Here is an 18,503-nt window from a genome sequence, read left to right as displayed (position 1 = left end):
AGTTACTATATGAGGTTGATCTTAAGATCTCACTCACTACCTGCTAAGCTATGGTGTGATAATAAAGTTGCTCTTCATATTGCTTCAAATCTTACGTTCCATGAGCGGACTAAACATATCGAGATTAATTGTGACTTCGTTCATGAAAATTTCAACAAAAGATCATTTAAACAAGACACATCAAAACTAGAGAGCAGTTAGGAGATATCTTCACAAGAGCTCTAAATGGAACTTGGGTTGATTATATTTGTAACAAGCTGAACATAATTAGTATCTATGCTCTACCAAAAAGGGGAATGTTATAGAAGTTGTTGTACGTAAGGAAATAAATATGTAGATTTTAGATTAGCACAATTATAAGGATACAGGGATAGATGCATATCTTCCTAATTAGTTAGCCTACATTGTATATAAATATGTATCTTTTTCTATGGAATAAATCAATCAGTTTTTCTACCACATTAATAGTTCATAATCTTGCATCACAAAGAAATTTTGGTTGGTGTTGCTAATAGCAATGAATTTTAGGCTCAATTCATCCTAGGGGACAAGAATCATTTTCATTGGGGGGGCGGTTGTTGGTGTCGTGCTTAATATTATGACTTGAGAGATATAGGCTGTTAATAGTAGCTATATAATTACCAAATATCCTCTTGAAATCTGATATAAGAAAATATACAAGAATTATCTTCCTCTCTAGAATTTTTTCCCCTCTTCCTCTACTTCTCTCCCTCATCTCCCCTATTTTCTCCCTCAATTCCCTCTTCTTCCTCTCTAATTTATGTTCATTATTGAGCCTAAATCACAAGTTATAATATTTTACGAGTTAGGGAGAGAGAACTTGTAGCAAGAAGCAACATATAAACATGCCCCAAAATGCTACAACCTCATCACAACATGGATTGGAATCAAGATCCTCAAGCAGACTAGAATTCCGAATAGACAAATAAATTAGATCACTTTCATCTTCTCATATATTTTAGTTTTCACAAAGCAACAGATAAGCCCTACAACCAACATGGACCTAAATAGAGCGCATATACAATTATTACTATGAAAACATCTTGATACCAACAAACGGACCAAGAAGCTTGACAACCTAGAATCAAATAAATACAATATGCATAAGCAACAATGGTGATGTCATCACAAACAATGAGCTTAATAAAATGCATGAATGTATATCTAGTCTCCAACAGATGCAATGTCTGTGTCTCCAACTTAGAGGCTTGAGAGATACCGAAATTAGTTTCACAACATTACTTTAAATGTCCAAAGCCCATCAATCAAATTGGTTCCAGTATCAGCTAGGTTAATATTACACCATATACTATCACAAAGGAAAATGCGAAAAAGATTAATTCATGCGATACATTATAATCAAGGATTAAACATAACACAAGGCCAAGATATGCAAGAACCATGCATTAAGAAGGGAAGTCTGTGAGACAGACCAACCAATGAAAAGCCTATCTCCTATCCCCCAAAGGGTAAACAAGAATTTACCGATGCAAATCCCTAGAAAGCAGCTACTGCAAATACAGCAAACTATTGCAATTAATTTACTAATAAAGCAATAAAAAATTTTAGAATCTATATTGTATAATGCTATTTGTTTCAGATAAATTATAACTGTGGAGACACTTGGATTAGAAAAATTCTCCAGAAATTGGCACTTGTCAAAACTCAATGTTGATGTGTTAAATGATAATACAAAACAACAAAAATTTCTTACCCTAAAAAGAGCCTTTTCTCCAAGAATAGAATAATGAATTATGCCAACCAAATTATACTTGCTTTCCTCTCCTTCAACTGCAAAGTACATGTGTTGATGCACATCTTGAATTGCAACAATTGCTCCTATACATTTCAAGAATAAAGAATAGTCCAAGCTCACCAAATTTAGAAGAAATATTAGAAAGCTTTTTGAAAATAGACATACCATTAGGAACCATGTCTTCCAAACTGTTATCAGCCTCTTGCCCACTGGACCAGCTCCTTCTTTTCAGATCATTGGTTGTCTCTTCGTTATAACCACCAGACAAGGAAGAAACCATGGATGAAAGCATCTGACATAATAGCCAAGAACAAGGTACATATATGCTTTACTGACAGGACTAGCAAAGTATCAGCAGCATTTAAAATTTAACATAATACAGGCCTTGAAACTTTAGGAGAAACAGAAGAAACTTAACATCACTCACCTGTATTTCAGAAAGAGATATAGTCACATGAATATCTGAAACAGAACCATTGCCTACCCAAATCTGATTTAATGGCAGAGGACCATTCTTTGACTTCTCAGCTGATATGAAAGCAACTAAATGATTTAAGATATAGTTCTGATGAATTATGTGACTTCCATCCATATGCTGAAACTTAACAGCAGGATCCCTAGTTGGAGAATGAGATGATGATTTATTTAACATGGCAGAAGAAAAATGAGGAATTTGATTTTCATTTTCATTTTCTGGACATTCTTGAAGGACCTGAGAGAAGATTGACATGCGAGAAAGCTTAAACATGAACTTCCTTTGCATATTTGCCGATTCGAGTTCCACATGGACATCAAACTCACTCACAAGTTCCTGAAGATCACCTGCACAAATTAACTAAACATTATAATTTTATAGAAAATACTTATCAGTTTAACACAAGAAAGGATGTATACCAGAATCATCTTCAATAATGAAAATAAGAGAAAACTGAGACACATCAATGGAGGAGGCCTCAGGCAGTTCCCAGACAGGTTGTAGAGTTGCACGTGGTATCTCTTGGGCCTCATGTTCAGAATTATCGACTTGTTTAACAGTTGTTTTTATAATAGATAAAAGTTTTGCAAAGGAATGAAGATACGAAACAAAGCAACGAACAAACATCATCACAGCTGTGGTTTCAAGGACCAGAGGACCACCCTGCTCAATGGCATAATGTCTCACTTGTCAGTAATATTAGAAAAGCATGTATTGGTACATAATGAATTAAGATTCACATGCAAGAAAATTCAAAAATACAAAAGTAATTATATCAACATACACCAATGTAGACAAGAAGGTCATGTAAGGGAGATAATTTGATTCCCTCAACTAGAGATAAAATCATCACCTGTATTCTCCAAGAGATTGTCTGAAGATCTTTGCCAACTGAAAGCAATGATGTAAGCTTATTGATTTGATGAGCTCCAACCACAGCATTCTTTATTGAGTGCCTTGTGACAAATATTCCACTCAGTGTAACATTTATGAGAAACCAGTGACTTGACATTGGAGCTGAGATAAATGAAGAAAAACCCAAATTCTCAAATGTAGATGACTGAGAATTCAAAGTTTCAGAATCAGTTACCAAATGGGAGTTCTCCACACTGTATAATGCATTACCACCCAAAGGAGAATTACCAGATGAACTACTCATCCTATCACGAGGACAACCCAACCCTAAAGAAAATTTTAAATTAGAAAGGGATGATTCGTATAACCAATTATGAGATTGCCGCTGCAAGTTTCTAACTACAAAGTGATCAAAACTTTTTCCCATGTGATCCTGATACCTAAAAATTATAGACTGAATTCCTAACAAATCCAAAAGAATTTCCATTTTCCTTTCTCCAAAAGACATGTCTGCACTGCCTTGATGGACAGAAATCCAAATTCCACATTCATGCAAATCAAATCCAGACAACTTTCGATGACTTGAAGCATCATATACTTTTGTTGAACTCTCCCCTTTATCAAGTATTCTGGAATTCTGAAGAACCACTTCCATTGACTTGAAAATAAAGGTACCATTAATTGAAAATAAAGTACTATTATAAATCAAAGGTGCTCCTTCTGCAGTAGTCTCATCATTATCAGGATCTGAAAATGCCTTGTTTTGCCTCATAAAATCTTGAAGAGGTACATAACCAGTTATGTGAAGGCCATCAAAAACATAAGAAACTGCTAAAAATAAATCTGCAACAACCTGGACAGAAATAATATCTTCAAGTTATGACATGAATAAACATGTGCTAAAAACATAAGGGAACTCCACAAACAGGTTTTTCTTTTCAAGGAAAAAAATTATAGAAGCATAAAGAGTTGAAGTATAAAATTTTTCCACTTCACTTAACTATTGTTCCTTCAGTGAGAAAAAAAAAAAGAAAAACCAAATTGCACGTCTTTACATCAAAAACATTACTACAACCCTTGCTTGTCTATGTTAATGTATATTAGCATTTTTTTAACCAGGTGTCAAGGTCTGATCAAACACCAGACAAGCAACATTATCATTAACTAATAATACTATTAAATAGACATTTAATGAAATTAGCAAAACCTTATGTCCTGCTAATGAAGGCTAAGAAGTAGGAATCCCTTTTTCATTCAGCTATGTCAAGGCACATCAATCCATTGTGGGCTCCTAGGCTAAAGACCACAGAGAAGCTAAGAGAACACCTTGTCCCATGGTAGATTAAAGAACAAATTTTGATTTTTGAAAATGCACATTCCTCGGCATCCGTACTCCATATATCACCCAAAATAAAATCACAATTTTAACTAATCACCCTTTGAAATTTGAAGACCTTAGAATAACAAGAGAAGGGCCTGAGAAAAACATTCATAGACAGGCATGAATGTATAATGGCCCTGACACCCCGCTCCCCCGCCTTTTCTCCCAACAAAAAAAAAAAAAAAAAAAAAAAAAAATACACAAGCACAAATGAAAACTTATGTCTTTCACCTGCACATTGTGTTAATTCTCTTAGATATATGTGCACATCATCACTTCAAACATAAACCCCACCCTTCCCCCCCAACCAAAAAAAAAAAAAGAAGAGAAACCCTTCAAGGTGTTGGCATATGGAGATGTACTTTATTCTCATTCAAGCAGAAATAATAGTTCAGAAACGTAGAAAGACATGATCACCTGAAAGAAACCTTGCAATTCATCCATATATGATATAAATGTGATTCCTGTAGCTCTCCCACACACTGCTGTAGAGAAAGAAATTGTGGTGGTGCTAAATGAATGAACACACTCCCTGCAACAGGTGCAAAATTTGTACATCATCAGAATAACAAATATGGTTTCTTCAGTACATTAGAAGAGGGGGAGAGAGAGTTTGCAATGTAAACAACTCCACAATACTCAAGATCACCAACATCTTTCACAAATAAGGCAAAGTAAAAATAAAAAAATTATGAGCATTTTAACTCAAACATGATTCAGAAAACTTGTACCCTGCAAAATTAAGGATTAACTGATGAGCATAAAACTTCAAAAGAGACAAGTATGAAGTTTATCCCAAAAAAGAGCTAATTTATGTCTTTCCTGTGGAAGTTCAAAAATGGTGATGCTATTCTGCAATGTTGATGTATCTCTATCAAACAAGAAAGCTTTAAATTAACAAAAAAGACTCAAGAAAGAAGAGAAGAAGTAAGGGAAAGATAAAGTTAATCCTCAAAAGCACTCTTTTTTTTTTTTTTTTTTCCTTGGATAACAACAGAAATTGTATTAAAGAATTTAAGGAGAAGAAAATATGGGAGATAAGGTATCCTCCTACCTAAACAATACAGAGATACAGATATTGAAGTACTAAAAAAGTAAAGGCTGTCAATCATGTTGAATAACATTCAAACACTTCTTTTGAAAGTCCATGAAGCAGGTCTCAAAGAAGCCAAGAAAACCACCTTGTCCCATAGCAAAATATATGTACATATATATATATATATAAAATGTGATCATTCCTTTCCATCAAATGCTCCATAACTGCAGAAAAAGAGACAAACCCTGACTTTAAAAAATGTGTGCATTCCACTTTAATTTGAATACCTCTTTTTTCTTTTAAAATGTGGATGAGAAGATATCCTCCTAATCTAATCATAAGCAAAGGAAAACATGACTATAAACATCGGAGAAAAGAAACTATAATAGAAGCACCTACAATCAAGCTGAACAACAGTCAAAGGCAAACCCTTGAAAACCCTGGATGTGCAAGCTGACAAAGAGGACAAGAAAATAACCTCATCCAATAAGGGAATGAAAGACGAAGCCTTGTTTTTAAAAGTACTGGCAATTCTCTCCCCCCAAATTTTTCACAACGCAGTGAAGAAGGCTTATTTTTTAAAAATAATGACAATTCCAAGTAACTGGTTCTGTTTTGTTATCAGGTTAATTATTTCATTCAGCTCACAAGAGAAATGCAGAATGTATGAAAATAAATTAAATAATGAATGAGAACTGTTTAGAAATGGCATCATGTAACAATGTCTCCTTTTCTTTTGATACAGTTCATAGCTCACCATGGCTCCAAGCTGGTTGAACTAGTAAAATCACTTAGGTGGAGGATGGAAATGGGGTGTTGGATTCTCCATTCTCCATTCTCCATGGGATTCCGCCCTCAATGGATTGTATATGCCCGCCTCACGGAGATCCCCAACCTGATCATGTGGAGACCCAATGCCATATATAAAAGTTATGTTTATTTGTTGTGAGATTATGCAACTCATGCTTATATTTTAAGGATTACAGTAATTTTTTTTTTTTTTTTTTTGTATTCTAGTACATTTAAAATTGAAAATAAAAATATCGCAATGAACAAAGAAGAAAATATATATTCAAGTAGGAAACTGAGATCCCCTCAAGGTCGAAGATGGGGAACAGCTCCATGTCCCCACTTCACCCTGCCCTATTGCCATTTCTAGACTGAAGGGACTACCACCTGTTAAGTAGCCCAGTAATTAGTAAAAAAATTGGGGGAAAATGTTCCTTTCACATAAAAAATGTGACTGTAAGGAGTGGAAAGTAGATGCCCCCGAGAAAACAAGAATATAAACAAACTAGATATTTGCTCACGCATTGCACTGGTTTTTTTTTTTTTTTTTTAAATTGTTATTGTATAAAATTTGTGAGATGTCATTTTTTTATTGCATTTTTAATTGTTTATACTTACCGACTCCAAATTTAAGAATATTCTTTACAATTGTAATTTATAAATATAGTTGCATATGTGTATAAATATAGTGTAACGAAACCTAGATATTTGGTGATACAGAAGCCTTACACAGATTCCTACAACTATAGTTAAAATTATATAGTATCCAATGTTAATAGAATAAATAATCAGGATACAGTATATGGAAAGTTGGAAAATATTTAAAAAATGTGTAAAATTTTAAGAACATACATTGGAGATATTTGTGTGAAATCTTGTTCACTGTCTTCAAATACTTCTCCACTATAACTTTCAAGATGTGATGAAGGAGGTCTGTAATGGTTCTAAGTTTATATATAAACTTTTTCTCTGCCATTGAAGTTCAATAAAGTTAAAAGTAATTTTGCTTGGTCTTCATGATTATATACTTGTGACTATGGCTTTTATATGTCACTATAATCATGTTCATCCATTTAACTTGTCATTAGGTCTATTAATCTTCCAACTGAAATAAAAGAAAAAGCACCAAGCTATCTTGTTGAAAAACTATCAAAATCGCATAGAAAATAGGGGTTGAAGAATATCTCATATTATGATGCTAAGTGGTGAGAAGATAAGCAACTGCTTGGCAACATGATGCGGCCCTATTTTATAGCTCATTTTTATTGTGTAACCTTATTTCATTTCTCAATTTTATAATATTTATATAGTTATAGATTTATATAGATGTTATACTAAGTATTAGAAAACCAAAAAGACACATATTAATTAGTTGCAATAATATGATATTAATTCAATTAATGCTAAAAGTATAGCTAAAAAATATGGAAATTATTGGGACTCTCACTTACAAATTTAAGCTTTTAGGTTAAATGGTTTCTTGACATTGTATCAAAGTTTCCCATACCAAAAGGTACAGAGTTCAAATCTTGACCACCCCATTACTAATTAAATAATTCAGCATAAGGTAAAATGGCCTGTGCTTGTTCATACTTCAAGACCAATGGGCATTCGCGTGCAGAGGTGTATTAGAGATATAAAACTATTCTTGGGGCCCTCACCTACAAACTTAAACTTTTAGGTTGAATGGTTTCCTGACAAAAATAAGATGCATTAAAAGTTTAAGTGTGCCACTTGGCACACTCCCATAATAAGAAGATGGACATATGGCAGCCTCTCACTAAAGATGCATTAGAAGTTTAAATGTGTGGCACACTCCCATGGCTAAGAAGATAGACATATAGTAGCCTCTCACTAATCTATTTTAAAGACCAGCTTTGTATATAGAGATATGCACGTCTCAGCAATCAAAGCAGAAAAAGAGTCCAAAGAAAAGGGCACCATGAATGCAAGTTGTTCAAATATCCAAGTGGGTAGATATAAAATCAAAACGAAAGGCCAAAAAACCCCACCTGAAAAATGATAACTCAACAGCTATTGGCTTCAACGCAAGAACTTGGCTCTGTTGTATTTCCGTGAAATCTCCCATGAAAATGTTCAAGCCACTAACTCTCAGATAAGACCTCAATGAAACACACGTCTGAGAAGAATACTTTTCATTATCTGATTTGGGAATCTCAGTTATCTGAGGCTCTAGCAACCTATGGTGCTCTGTTTCCATATCATCAATTTCTGGCAACTGAGTTAACACTAAATCAGATTTTGAAGTTGGCCACACAACAGCCTCAATATTGTGGATATCAAATCCAAGGCGAAAGTCATCCTGACCGACTGCATGATTCATATCTTCATCTCTACTGTTTGATCCAATCTTTCTTATTGACATCTGGATGTGAGGACCAGTTATGAATACTCCCAGTTGAAGACATTTATCTTGAAGCAATCTATGTAAATTCATCTTCATTCTATTGATAAAAACCTCATATTTACCTTCCCAACTAATTTCTTGTTGCTCTTCACAGGTTGGTGTCGGACGTGAAAGAACACTTGCCATTCCATTGTCCTCAGTCCATTTTAGAGCATGCTTTATCTGCCCAAGCAGGATAGCCATTGATATAATTGACAAATATCCCATAGCCAAATTTAATTTTCCTACTGTCAAGCTGCATTTCCAAAACATAGAATCTGAACTCTTCATGCCTGGATATATCAAACAATTTTTTATCTCACAAAGAAGCCATGGGTTTTCAGAATACTGAATCTCATTATCATCATATTTTGTGCAAGATCTCTTCCAAGTCAACCACATTTCTCCGAGAAAATTTTGCAGAAGTGGGCTGTAAGCACTTTCAGCTTGACCTGCATCATTGGTTTCACCAGATTGTGAAGGGAAAAATTTTTGTGCGGGCTCACTCCATAGAACAGTTTTTAAATTGTCAGCCCTCCTTTTTCGATTTCTTTTCACAGAACTAAAATGATGCTTTGAACGGCTTTCCGTGATTGTAGCCCCAATAACCGAAGACGACTTGACCTTTAACTGCCCACAGGAAATTGACAAGGACTGTTCAAAAATTTCATCAACATACACTAATAATAATGCATCAATTGATAGGCAGAATAAGTGGACATCAGAATGCGAGATCCCAATATGTGATTCCATTTTTTCATTAACTTTCTGAACTGTGTTAGTTGGGGAGAAACTGATTAAAATTTTTCCAAAGTTTAGCAGGAAGCAATATTGCGGAAAGTGATCTTCAGAATTGTTTCCCAAATGTCCGTCAAATTTTTGTTCTTGAAAAGAAAACTTGATTGAAAAGAAACCATGTACAATTGAGAGGAAAACTCTATATAGAACATTCCAAGTGAATATTAGTACTGGTACAATTTTAGAGAAAAATTTGAACCAACTATAGGCAGAGTATTCTTTATAGCCAGATTCACCATGTTGAACATTCAAATTTGCTCTGTATCTGGCTATTCGCCGTGCCTGGGCAATAGCTTCAACTGGCAACTGTTTTTCAATACAAGAAATCACATCCCAATCGTGATTGAAAGAACTGAGATTGTCTCGGGACATCTTAATAGCAGGCTTTTTTAATAAGTTGTCTGCACAATCTCCAAGGAGGGATAGTAAATGCTCATAAGCATTGAGATAGCGTAACCACAGACAAACAAATTCAACTAAATTATGGAATGACAACCTGGGAGATGAAATCACATATCCTAATCTGTTTGCAGCTAGTCTCCATAGTTGTCTACCATTTCTGACACGTTTCGATTCTTTTGATGGTAGATTACCAAGTACTGACAAAACAAGGAGATCAAGTGGAGAAAGTGAAAGACTTAATTCTGGAACACGAATACTGAAGTCTGCCAGCTGAAGATCATTCAGTTTAATGCACGAAAACATTTCTGTGGAAGAAAAAACTGAGTTTTTATTATCTTTCATCTCATATCCAACTCCAAAACCTCTAAAATCTATAACAATGGAAATCTCTTTTAGAGGATTAAAGACTGCACCAACAAACCCTCGAAGAAGACATGCATGCTCAAAATACTGAGATTCACCATTAAACTCCTTTACTTCGACCAAGCATATAAGGGCATCATTTAAGATGGGACCCTGCACTTGAAGATTGAAATTGAAGATCTGCAAATGGACATGTTTGAGAAGAAGATTAAACAACGAAGCTGTAAATCTATTTCTTGAGGGAGTTGAGACCAAGACCCTCTCCAGCACTTCGTGCAAGGCGCTACCCTGGTATATAGAAAACAAAGGCTCAGTTACAGTACTCAAGTCTAGCTGATCAGGCAAGTAAACATGTCTTCACTTTCTCAATGTGCTTAGTAGAAGAAATTGTCAAAAATAACACCAAATGTTGCCCACTATTATAACCTTTGACATAGTTAAAAGAACAAGTAGAATCCAACACCATTCAGTCTTAAAAACTTGGCATTTATTGAATCCATAAGCTCATGGTCCAAAAGTTAATCTATTTTAACAAATGAATTCTTATGTAATATAAAAGACGTAAAACACAAAAAAAAAAAAAATGCAATGAAAAACAAAATACCTCCGGATCAATCCCAGCAACAGCCTTCCTCTTTTCCTCATTAAGCTTCTCACTCAATTTCCTCCCCCTTATTGAGCTCCCCTCCTCCTTCTCTTCCCTACCAAAATAATCAAGCAAATAAATTAAAAACCAATCAAAAGGACGACGTACACACATGTAGCGGCGTGGCGGTAGGTTACCCCGCGAAAAGAGTGACATTGACGCCGCGAACTTCGATTTCGAAGGCAGGTACAGACCAGTTAGAGAAGCGAACACTGAATTCTTCCACACTAACCTCTTTAAAAGAGAAACGAGAGGACTCGTCGAAGAGCCGATTGAGAGAAGAGATATCGAACCTGAGGCTCTTAGCTGTTACTCTAGAGTTGATAAACCCTAAATCCATTTGAAGCTCCGGTTCCTCTAGCAGCCATGGCTGCAAGAGAGAGGCGAGTCTCCGGCGGACTAAGCCGTGGAAGAACATCGATCAATTGGCGATCGCTTCAATTTGAGGAAAGGAATTGTGATTTTAACATTTGCATAGCTTTCGATTCTGATTAAGTCTCGAGAATCTAACGGATAAATCCTTATTGCCCTAGATTGTGATCGTGGAGTTTCTAGAGTAAATCAGAGTCTTTAGAAGGCGCGAAAACTTAACTGACAAGCCCATAACGTATGTCACACGAGCAGACGTGGCCACTCTGTCATTTTTTGCCGTTAGTCAACTAATAAACATACGGTCAAAGGTGAGAGACTCCATAATACCCAACTTACCCCCGTTTCTCCCCCAACTTTCTCTCGTTCCAAACAGTCGAATCCCTTGTAATTATGGACGAGCGGGATTTCTCGAGTCTGGAACCAAATCGAATATTCATATAATAACGAATTAAAATTATATCAAATTTAATTTAATTTAATTTATTTTTTAATTTAATTTTAATTGTTTATTAAAAATTAAATTAAAATCATAATAATTTTATGTTAATTAAAATTTTAAAAAATAGTTTCATATTTTTCATATTTTAAACGTATTACGTATTTTTAATATTTTTTTGAAACATTATGTATTTTTAGGATAATTAAAATTAATATCTTCGCCAGCCTGTCAGAAATAAGGACATTATCGTAACTTCCTAAAATAAGTTGTTCCACGTGGCAAAACTTACTTTCCTTTAATAATTTAAATAAAGGTTAATAACAACATAATCATGCTTACTATACAAGGATCATCTTTCCATTCTCTGGCTCTCCTCTTCTTCTAGGCTTTCGGTTTCCTTCCTTCCTGGTTTTCCTCTTTATTCCTTCTTTTCCGTTGGAGATGCCATCTTTAATTTATTCTATTGTTGTTAACATTGTTTAGAGCTAATCAGAATATTAATTCGTGGTCTTTAAAGAGGGGCTTGATGCGGGGACGCGCAAAGGCAGATGCTTGGTTTTTCTATGGGGAGAGAAGCGTCCTCCTCCCTGGCCATGGTCATAGCCACAGAATCAAAAGCTCCGATGGTGGTGCTAGTTCCATTTTAAGCATGAACGGAAGTAGCGCTCAAGATTTTTCTTTCTTCAATTTTGACTCTGCTTCTTCTGCCTTTAATAATGACGTCCTCCCTCCTTCCCCGCTTAGAAATTATCCATGGCCTTCTCAGGTGAACCTAGATTTTGAAGATAAAGACAAAGATAAAGATTATGATAATAATGATCAAGTGAAATCTCCTAATGTGCTTATGGGATCATTGGTACGTGAAGAAGGGCATATACACTCGTTGGCCACCTCTGGTGATCTTTTGTATACGGGTTCTGATGGCAAGAACATTCGGGTGTGGAAGAACCAGAAGGAGTTTTCTGGGTTTAAATCGAATAGCGGGTTGGTTAAGGCAATTGTAATATCTGAAGACACGGTATTTACGGGCCATCAGGATGGGAAAATAAGGCTATGGAAATTATCATCCAAAAATCCATGCGTTCACAAGCGAGTTGGGACTCTGCCAAAATTTAAAGATTATTTTAAGAGCTCAATAAAACCCAGTAATTATATCGAAATTGGACGTAACAGAAACATGGTTTGGCGCAAGAATTTTGGTGCCATTTCAAGTCTTAGCTTAAGTGAAGATAAGACGCTTCTTTACTCCGTGTCAGGGGACAAAACTTTCAAAGTATGGAGAATTTCAGACTCAAAATGCCTCGAATCCGTCGCCGCACACAATGATGCGGTGAACTCTATTGTGGCAGGATTTGATGGTTTGGTGTTTACGGGCTCAGCAGATGGAAGTATCAAGGTTTGGCGAAGAGAATTACAAGGGAAAGGGACAAAACACTTCTTTTCTCAAACATTATTGAAACAAGAATGCACAGTTACTACGCTTGCAGTGAACCCTGAAGCCACCATTATCTACAGTGGCTCATCAGAAGGGCTCGTTAACTTCTGGGAAAGGAAAATGCAACTCTCCCATGGTGGCGTTTTAAGAGGCCATAAGTCAGCGGTTCTCTGTTTAGTCACAGCAGGGAGTCTTGTGTTTAGCGGGTCAGCAGATACAGGAATATGCGTGTGGAGAAGACTAGGAAGCGATCATATATGTTTGTCATTGTTGAATGGTCATACTGGGCCTGTTAAGTGTTTGGCAGCCGAGAAAGATGAGAAATCCATCTCCCACGAGACGCCATGGATTTTGTACAGTGCAAGTGTTGATAAGTCTGTGAAGATGTGGCGGGTGTCGGAGAACGCTCCACCAGTTGCCTGGAACGGGTGTGCTAGTGCCATGCCAATTTCGCTGCCTCCAGCTCGAAGCTCTGACCGTAGCAGAATAAACCATAGAAGGCATTAGGGAGAATCCTGATACATATGAAACTGGCATTCCGATTAAAAAAAAAAATTGAAAGCAAAAGCAAAGAATCGGACAAAAAGATGCGATTGAAATTAAAAACTAGTCCATGAAGATTGAGAATTTGATACTTGCATACATTTCTCTATATTCTCAAAAAGAGACTTCTCTAATGCAAAAGTAAGAAATTAAAATATATCATATTTGATTATATATTTATTTATAATTATATTATTATTATTATTATTTAATTTACAATTAAAATAATAAACTATATATATCTATATATATATATATATATATATATATTAGTTGGCTGCTAGCGTAATGAGCTCAACATTACATTGTTATAAGTTGGGTTGGGTTAATTTTGATTCGATTTTTTGGAAGAATCAAAATTGAACTTCGATTTTGAAGTATTTTTTATTTTTTTTCAATTCTAATTAGTTTTCAAATTTAGTTCTTATTTCTGTATCTAAAATTATAATATTATTGTCTTTTTTAAAAAGAATAAAAATAATTATAAATTTTTAATATCAAAAATCAATAAAAATAATAGTATTAATATTAAAATAACAATATTAATATTAAAATAAATATATCAACAAAACAGCCTAAAATAAAGATTTATTTAAAAAAAATATTAAAATCAAATTAACAACTCTCATAGTAAAAGTATAAATTAGCACTAAATATTCATAATAAGTTATATAATATTCTCATCCCAAATATAAAATAACACAAAATTAATAAGTATAATATAAAGCTAAGCTTTATTGCTACATTTTCCATTCTAAAAAGCTCCAATCATCTTTTAACTTTTAATTCTTCCTCCAATATGATGGAATTTTTATTTTTACATAATTAATTTTATTATAGGAAAAAAATAATAAATTTAAAGAAAAATTATTATTAAAATATGAATAAAAATAATAATATTAATGTCTAAATACAATACTAATGTAAAAAATATATTATATATACATATAATTTTTAATAAATATATGATATTTTTTTTACCTATTTCTTTATTATATATCATTTAGCTATAAGCTAAATATATAATAATTAAGAATTAGAAGGTACATTATACGACTATAAGGTAATTTAGTCACATAATTAAGATAGTTTAATACATTGATAATTAAAAAAAATAAAAGTTAATATATATATATGTATAATTTTAGTGAAATTATATAATATATTTAAAAAAATTAAAAAAATTGTATAACATAAGTTATTTGGTTTAGTTTTAGTTAACTAGATTTCTTTTCAGTTATTAGTGAAAAATCACAATTGAATTAAAACAATACAATAAGTTTTGTTCAATTCTTATAATAACCGTTATTTTTCAACTTTAATTCAGTTCTGTATAATTTTTTATTCGATCCGAGATCCTAAAAATCATGCACACTAAAGTATTTATGCTTTCTTTGTAATATTAAATTTAAATTAATTAAAATTAAAATTAATTCAGACAATTGAAATTTATTAATTTAAGTTTAATTAAAATTAATTATTTAAAAATAAAAATTTAACTATTACATTAAGTTAAATCAATTAAATAAAAATAAAAAACTTATCGATCTAATTTTGATTAATTAAAACTATCAATTTAAAGTTGATTTTAAATCACAATCTTATTGAATCCAAAGGTACAAGCGTAAAAAAAGTAAGACAAAGATAACGTAATAATTAGATCCCAGCTAAAGACAGCATCGTGCCAAGACTTTATTTAAACAAAACTTTCCAACTGATTTTGTTTGTTTTTTTATTTATAGTTATATATAACATTAGAGTTGTACAAACGGTCGGTTCGGTTCTAAACCAATAAAATTAAAAATTAAAATTAAAAATTAAAAATTTTAAAAACATAATCAAATCGATTAATAAGAAAAAATCAATCGAATCGAACCGATAAATATCGGTTCTATTCAATTTTGAACCGATCAAATCAAAATTTATAAAATTTCATATTTTTAACATTAAATCTAAATAATAAAAATATAAAAACAAAAAAAATATTAGAAATCAAAACTCAAAAATCCTAAGGTTCGGTTCTGTTTTTTTTGATTTTGGTTCGGTTCTATTTGATTTGATTCAATTCGGTTTAATTTTCTTTGATTTTCTATATATGTTAATAATTTCAGTTTGGTTCGGTTTTTTTATTTTTTATGAAAATAACCGAACCGAACCGAACCGATTAACTGAAATTATCAAAATATAAATCAAACCCAACTGATTGAATTTTAAAACTGAACCGATTGAGTCAAATTAAACCAATTCAATTTGATTTTTCAATTTAAACCAAAAATTGCTCTCTCCTATGTAACACTCCCTTTAGTATATTTAACTCTTATAACACTTTGGCCCTGAGTTTAAGTGCATTGAAAAAATCTGTTAATCTGAATTTAGTTTAGATTTAATATATTAATTTTTTTTATTTTTTTGTTCAAAAATAATTTAAATAAAGTAAAATAATATTCTGATAGGGAACTGATATTTTTAATTTTCGATAAAAACACTTTTTGTAACACTGTTATTTCAAATTTTATGACCTTTATGGCTACAAAAGGTACTAAAGCATTAAACATTAATGGAGGAGTGCTATTACGCAATTTAGATTATTATCCATAATTTAATATTTAAAATCTCAAATAAACATAAATTAATGATTAAGAGTATATTTAGTTTAACTGTTAAATACAATCGATAACTGTTAGCTGATAATTATTATTATTAGCTGATAGCTAATAGCTGGTAGCTAATAGTTGGTAGCTAATGATAGCTGATTTATGTTAAGTGTTTGGTAAAATTATATTTAGCTGTTGTTGTTAATATGTGAAATGACTAATGAAAATATATATTATATAATTTATTTTATTATGAAAATAAATATAAAATTATAAATTTATTGTATTATATTATTTATTTTATTATTAAATTAAATGTATAGTTATTAAATTAATATATTATATTATTTATTATATTATTAAAATAAATATATAATTATTAATCTATTATATTATATCATTTATTTTATTATAAAATAATTAAATAACTTTAAAAATATAAATAAAATAATAAAGTAATTATTATTGTTGATAAAGAAAAAACTTATAATTAATTTTAAATTTTTAGATATAAATAAATATTTTTATATTATTAATAATTTGTTAAAATTATAAATAAAAAAATATAAAAGTATTAATAATATTAATTTTTAAGTTAAATAAAAAAGGATAATATAGTCAAAATAAAAAATAAAATCAAATCAGCTAATACAAATTATGGGATCCATCATCTATCAGCTTTATTTTTTTAAACTTATCAAATACTATAATTCATCTGTTTGAGTGTCTATTAGCTATGAGGTACACCAAACAGGTGGACTAAACACTCTATAAATTTATTTAAATACTGCAAAAAAAAAACATATAAAAAAGAAAATAAAATTCCATAATAGAAATAACATGACCCTAATACAAGGATAAAATCTTAAATATGATATGACAAACATAAATTTAGCGGACACAAATAAAAATACTGTTTTCCCTAAGATTATAAGGTTAAATAATTTTTTTATAATAACAAAATTAATTTTACTAATTTTTTAAAAATTTTTATATATAATTTTAAATACATTTTCAAAGTTTTTAATAGATTAAAATGAATTTTTAAAGGAGAATTTACAATTTGCTCCCTTGACTTTATCGTATATTGTACTTTAATTCATAAATTTTAAAAAATTAATTATTTAATATATAAATTTTATATTATATTACACTTTAATTTTAATATTTTATAAATAAATTATTTAATTCATATAATTTTAATATATAAAATAATTTAATTTTAATAATTTTAGTGCTTGCGATAATTTAATTAATTGATATAAAGATTAAATTATATATATATATATATATATATTAAAATTACATAGATTAACGTATGATATAATATAAAATTTAGAAATTAAATATTTAATTTTTTAAAATTTTAAAATTAAAATATAATATAATATAAAATTTAAGAATTTAAGAATTAATTTTTAAATTTTAAAAATTAAAATGTAATATAAAGTAAAATTTGAAAAATAAATTATAAATTTTCTTTTTTAACTTTATTTAAACAAAGTTTTTAATATATTAAAATAAATTTTTAAAGGAGAATTTACAATTTGCTCCCTTAATTTTATTGTACATTGTATTTTAATTCATAAATTTTAAAAAATTAATTATTTAATATATAAAATTTATACTATATTATACTTTAATTTTGATATTTTATAAAATAAATTATTTAATTTATATAATTTTAATATATAAAATAATTTAATTTTAATAATTTTAATGCTTACGATAATTTAATTAATTGATAGAAAGATTAAATATTATATATATATATATATATATTAAAATTACATAGATTAATGTAAGATATAATGTAAAATTTAGAAAATAAATATTTAATTTTTTAAAATTTTAAAATTAAAATATAATATAATCTAAAATTTAAGGACTTAATAATTAATTTTTAAATTTTTTAAATTTTAAGAATTAAAGTGTAATATAAAATAAAATTTAGGGGGCAAATTATAAATTTTCTTTTTTAGCTTTATCTATTTCGTTAAAAATAATTTTTATGAAAAATGTTTTAATTTTTTAAAAATTTTGTAGTTATTCAATTATAATATTAAATTAATAATATTTGAATGAATATATATATATATATGTTTATATTTAAATAAAATTATTAATTTAAAAATTCAAAAATAATTTTTTTATTAAAATATATTTGTTTATTATTTTTTTTATTATAAAT

At 30.6% G+C, this 18,503-nt stretch overlaps 2 protein-coding genes across 4 annotated transcripts in view; one reads left to right on the top strand and one right to left on the bottom strand.

Annotated features, from left to right (window-relative positions):
* Window positions 1-11,661, bottom strand: part of LOC110658088 (uncharacterized) — a 43,188-nt gene extending 31,527 nt beyond the window's left edge. The window contains exons 1-9 of one of the 3 annotated variants that reach the window (XR_009151852.1): window positions 11,067-11,661; window positions 10,888-10,984; window positions 8,326-10,571; window positions 4,906-5,020; window positions 3,106-3,960; window positions 2,672-2,915; window positions 2,205-2,599; window positions 1,943-2,069; window positions 1,736-1,860 (exon numbers count right to left, since the gene is read on the bottom strand). Coding sequence is in view for 2 of the 3 variants with exons in the window: in XM_058154549.1 (XP_058010532.1) it covers window positions 1,736-1,860; window positions 1,943-2,069; window positions 2,205-2,599; window positions 2,672-2,915; window positions 3,106-3,960; window positions 4,906-5,020; window positions 8,326-10,571; window positions 10,888-10,984; window positions 11,067-11,347 (4,485 nt within the window). In the remaining variant the exon portion in view is untranslated. Of the gene's footprint in view, window positions 1-1,735; window positions 1,861-1,942; window positions 2,070-2,204; window positions 2,600-2,671; window positions 2,916-3,105; window positions 3,961-4,905; window positions 5,021-6,281; window positions 6,420-8,325; window positions 10,572-10,887; window positions 10,985-11,066 lie in introns of those variants that run through there. The other 2 variants (XM_058154549.1, XM_058154550.1) reach the window with 2 other exon arrangements.
* Window positions 11,662-12,079: 418 nt separating this feature from the next.
* LOC110658090 (protein JINGUBANG-like) lies at window positions 12,080-13,839 on the top strand. Its single transcript, XM_058154548.1, has one exon. The coding sequence runs from the start codon at window positions 12,267-12,269 to the stop codon at window positions 13,680-13,682; it is 1,416 nt and encodes a 471-aa protein (XP_058010531.1). The 5' UTR covers window positions 12,080-12,266; the 3' UTR covers window positions 13,683-13,839.
* The last annotated feature ends 4,664 nt before the right edge of the window (window positions 13,840-18,503 follow it).

This window comes from Hevea brasiliensis, chromosome 10 (genome assembly GCF_030052815.1).
Source record: "Hevea brasiliensis isolate MT/VB/25A 57/8 chromosome 10, ASM3005281v1, whole genome shotgun sequence".
NCBI classification, from domain to species: Eukaryota; Viridiplantae; Streptophyta; class Magnoliopsida; order Malpighiales; family Euphorbiaceae; genus Hevea; species Hevea brasiliensis.
This window is presented reverse-complemented; position numbering and strand designations above follow the sequence as displayed.

Excerpts from the sequence above, each read along its gene's own strand:
- LOC110658090 (XM_058154548.1), top strand. The coding sequence starts at position 12,267 with ATGCGGGGACGCGCAAAGGCAGATGCTTGGTTTTTCTATGGGGAGAGA.